The 4,198-nt window shown below is 34.8% G+C and overlaps 1 protein-coding gene across 3 annotated transcripts; it reads right to left on the reverse strand.

The window, feature by feature from the left end:
* Positions 1–799: 799 nt before the first annotated feature.
* Positions 800–3,568, reverse strand: LOC109212766 (cytochrome P450 704C1). Of its 3 annotated transcripts, none has more exons than XM_019376442.1 (5): positions 2,906–3,567; positions 2,560–2,844; positions 1,942–2,283; positions 1,459–1,659; positions 800–1,217 (listed from the first exon to the last, which is right to left on the reverse strand). In XM_019376442.1, the coding sequence occupies exons 1-5, from the start codon at positions 3,425–3,427 to the stop codon at positions 1,032–1,034; spliced, it is 1,536 nt and encodes a 511-aa protein (XP_019231987.1). In that variant the 5' UTR covers positions 3,428–3,567; the 3' UTR covers positions 800–1,031. The 3 variants fall into 3 exon arrangements, with proteins under 3 accessions (XP_019231987.1, XP_019231988.1, XP_019231989.1); XM_019376443.1 differs by having other exon boundaries at positions 2,948–3,566; XM_019376444.1 differs by having other exon boundaries at positions 1,024–1,134; positions 2,906–3,568.
* Between the last annotated feature and the right edge of the window lie 630 nt (positions 3,569–4,198).

Below are 4,198 nucleotides of genomic sequence, written 5' to 3' on the forward strand. Positions count from 1 at the left end.
GTAACATATTGGTAATATTATCCACTAATCACTACTATTTTAATTCGGAAGAGGCATTACGGCTTCCGAAAAAAATATTTGATCTATATTTATTTTTTGAGGTAAAATAATTTTATTGCCTTAATAAATAACTTTAAAGGTCTCTTGAAGAGTCATAAAATTGTTTACTCTACTTTGAAAAGAGAGTGCGACAATTTTGATTTTGAATGGATAATATTTTAGTCCTTGAACAAAAGTTTTTAGTCTTCCTTTGGTACATAAATTTTGAATAATTAATTTCTTTATGCACATTTTATGATTTCTATTTTTTAAGATAATATTTGGTTTATGTTTTAAAATAAATATTTGAAGTTAAAGTTGAAGTTGGAAAGAAGTTTGAAATTTTGTTTGACATAAATTTCACTTGAATAAGAAGTTAAACTTTTGTGAGTGACACATTACTTCATATGAGATAATCAAACAAAACTTTAGCTTCAAAATTTTCTACTTAAAAGTGAAGTTGAAATAATAGATAAAATTATAAAATAAATATTAATTTGCAATTAAGGTGTGCTCAAATACCTTTATAAATCAAATAAAAATTCTTAAGTCTGCATATGCTAAAAATTTAGTGTTTTGCAATACAAAATTTATGAAAATGATATGAGATAAACGTGCGACGCACGTTCAGAGAGACTCGTATATAGATACACATATATATTATGTATTACTAATTCACTAAATTTATTATAAAAGAACATTTAATCGGCTACATAGTTTGTTATAATTTCAACTCCTACTTTTTAGTTTGTTATTCAAGTTCACCAAAACAAGCCAACTTTTGAATTATGGAATGCAGGGTACAGCATTTAACTAATATGAAGCCATTTCGTATTTCTATGAAGAAATCAAGAACCTGATGAAATATTAGCATTCACTTTCTAGTCACAAAGTTGTGAATATTTGAACTTTTTTTTTCAAACGGCAGAAATGGACTGACTTGACTTCTGTACATTAGCTATAAAGATGGCAATCAAAGTGCCTTCTGCGTTTCAGCCTCTTCTTGGAACTGCATGAACTGGAAGCCCTTCATTGATGTGGAGTGTAAACATGGTTCTATAAGTTACTTCTTTCGTGTCATCGGATAATTTGAACCTGAAGAAATGCAGAAGAGCTATTGTTAAAATCTTCATTTGTCGATAAGCAAAATCTTTGCCTAGACATATTCTTGGACCAGCCTGTAAATCAAATAAAACAACTAGTTAGAGAATAATAACATGATGCAGCCCTTGTGCGAAGTAAGATGTAGCAAAGCATGCAAACTGCTATATATTCCGTTAGGTCTGTACTAAAACTTGACATCTTTGAGCATAATTTCCTATTTTCTGAACTATACTTAACAACATAATATATAGCCTCAGTGATCATCTATATCAATTCGGGAGTCGCGCTTATTAAGTATGAAAGTTTAATACTTACATGAAATGCTATGAATTTGAATGGCGACTCTGGCTGGAAAATCCCATCCTTCAACCATCTTTCAGGTCGGAAATCCTCAGCGTCATTCCCCCAAATGTAAGGCATTCTCCCCATTGCATAGGATATATAATAGACTCCATCCCCCTTTCTGATATGAAAGCCATCGGGAAGAACATCATCTGCATCCGCACATCTGCCATCCTGAATATTAACAAATAACATGTCACTGTTAGGACAACCCGGTGCACGAAGCATCCCGTGTATACGCATGGTCCGGGGAAGGGGGTGTGATGTAGGCAGCCTACCCTAATGCAAGCATCAGTGGCTGATTTCTATGGCTCGAACCCAATTTTACCGTGACATATGACAAATATTCACTGTTAATATGACAAGTATTCACAGATAGATACAAGAGAGTAGAAATGATCGAGTAGTTTGGTTTCGATTGTGAAAAAATTGTGTTTTCTTAAACAAAAGTTTTACCACTGGGACTGCAGGGTATAGCCTCAAGGTCTCTGTCAATGTTGCATGAAGATAATGCATTTTCTCTAGGACTTCTTCTGTGATACTTGCCACAAAATCATCTGTACTTCCATTGTCCTTTATCTTATTACCAATAACTTGTCTTGTTTCCTCAACAACCTTTACTTGGATCAAGGGGTTCTTGCAAAGCATGTAGAAAAACCATGAAAGAGTATTAGCACTACTATCTTTGCCCGCAAGCATGAAATTCAGTATAATATCTCTGAGATATTGATCATTCATTTTCTCTGGATCCTTCTTGCTCTCGACCAGAAACCTTGAAAGTATGTCCTCCTTATCCATCTTGCACAACAGACAAAAGATTTATAATTATGTTAGACACAAATAAGTTCAGAAAAATAGCTTTAACAACAACAAAAAAGGCCCTGTGTAATCCCACAAGCGGGGTCTTGGGAGGGTAGGATGTGCGCAGCCTTACCCCTACCCTGGACGGGCAGAGAGGTTGTTTCCGGTAGACCCTCAGCTAATGAACAGATCGAAAAAATAGCTTTAGAAGATGAAAATGTTTCACTTCTAGCTCTCTTAACATTCTAATGATCACAATATAATCAGACTTACAGAATCTTCTTTCATTTCTAGCTGTTTGCGCCTTGTTCTTATCAGTTCATCAACGAATTCCTGGATGTATTTGATGTTCTTTTTCAGGTGAAATTCAGAGCCAACGTTGAAGTATCTCTTAAGCTTCCAGAATGGATCAACATAGCGCCAGTATGTCAATTCATTGGAATCATCAAAGGCTTTGATGAATTTGTTATTATCTCCTCCTGATCCATCCAGGGAATTCAGATCAACTCCAAAGCCAACTTTGAATATTGAATCCAGGGAGCTTTTCATTAGCAGTTCCTACAAAAACAACTAACTAGTGAAATAGCCCTGATATTTATTGAGCTGTTCAATGACTTACTTGCATATCAAAAACTTGGTTGGCAAGAGAGAAGTCAGAAACCTTGCTGACCAATTTGGTTGCTCTTTTTCTGAAAACTGTGCAGCTAAAGTCTCTCAAGACCCTAGCTGAGAACTCAAAGCTTGCTAGCTTTCTCTGTTGCTTCCATTTTTCACCATCTACGGCGAAAATTCCTTCGCCAAACAAGTCCCTCAGAACTTCTTGATTACGCTTGCCTTTGGAGTACTTGCTAAAGTTGGTCTTAAGAATATGTTCAATATTTCTTGAATCAGTAGTATATGTTTCACTCTGCTCCGGTGATAGAAGCCGGGAAGTAGGGGTTTTCTTAGCCACTTCTGTTTGATAATCATAGAGTCTGTTGAAGTAGAAGAGTTGATGAAACACAGTTCCTACCACTGGTGCATATTTGGGGTTTCTAATTGACTTGCCAGCATAGATCCTTACTATTAGAACTAAAATGGGAGTGACACAAATGAATAAAAGGATCCCTATACAGGTGAAGATAGTATAGAGAATATCCATTTTTACCAATAGGGTGTACTATGGAGAGATGCCAGCCGTCTTTATATAGCTATTTAACACACATCAAACAGAGGTGCCGTTGAAGATGCGGGTTCAGTTGATTCTCCTTCATTAAAAAATAACATAATGTGAAGTGGGGAAGAACAAATTCTTTTTGTTATATCTAAACTATTGAATCGCCTTCTGTGTACGTTCTACCCTCCCCAGACCCCACTAATGAGATTAAACTGGGTTGTTGTTGTTGTTGAATCACCTAGACATAAGGAAAAATTCTACAAGGGGTTCAAAAATTGCTTTAAGTTGTAGATTCAGAGGGCGTTTGGACATAAAAATTGTAACATTCCAAAAAAAGGTGAAATTTTTCCTCAAGTGAAAATGGTATTTGAAAATTAGAGTTGTGTTTAGACATGAATATAATTTTGGGTTGTTTTTAATTTTTGTGAGTGATCTGAGTTAAAATTTTGAAAAACAGCTTTTTGGAGTTTTTCAAATTTTCAAAAAATTCCAAAATTAATCTTCAAGTGAAAAATGAAAATTCATGGCCAACACTGATTTCGAAAAAAAGTAAAAAAAGTGAAAAAATTCTTATGTCCAAACAGGCTCTCAAATTCCATTCCAGGAGAATAACTTTTTTTTTTTTTTTTGAATTCGCTTGTATAAATTCCTAGCTCCGTCATTGCATGCAAAGACAAATCCAGAAAATTGTTCACACGCGATCCGAGCAGCATTCGTGCTAATTAATAGAGTAAACAAGAGATATAAGCCCAAGAA

This window comes from Nicotiana attenuata, unplaced genomic scaffold, assembly GCF_001879085.1.
Source record: "Nicotiana attenuata strain UT unplaced genomic scaffold, NIATTr2, whole genome shotgun sequence".
Lineage (NCBI taxonomy): Eukaryota > Viridiplantae > Streptophyta > Magnoliopsida > Solanales > Solanaceae > Nicotiana > Nicotiana attenuata.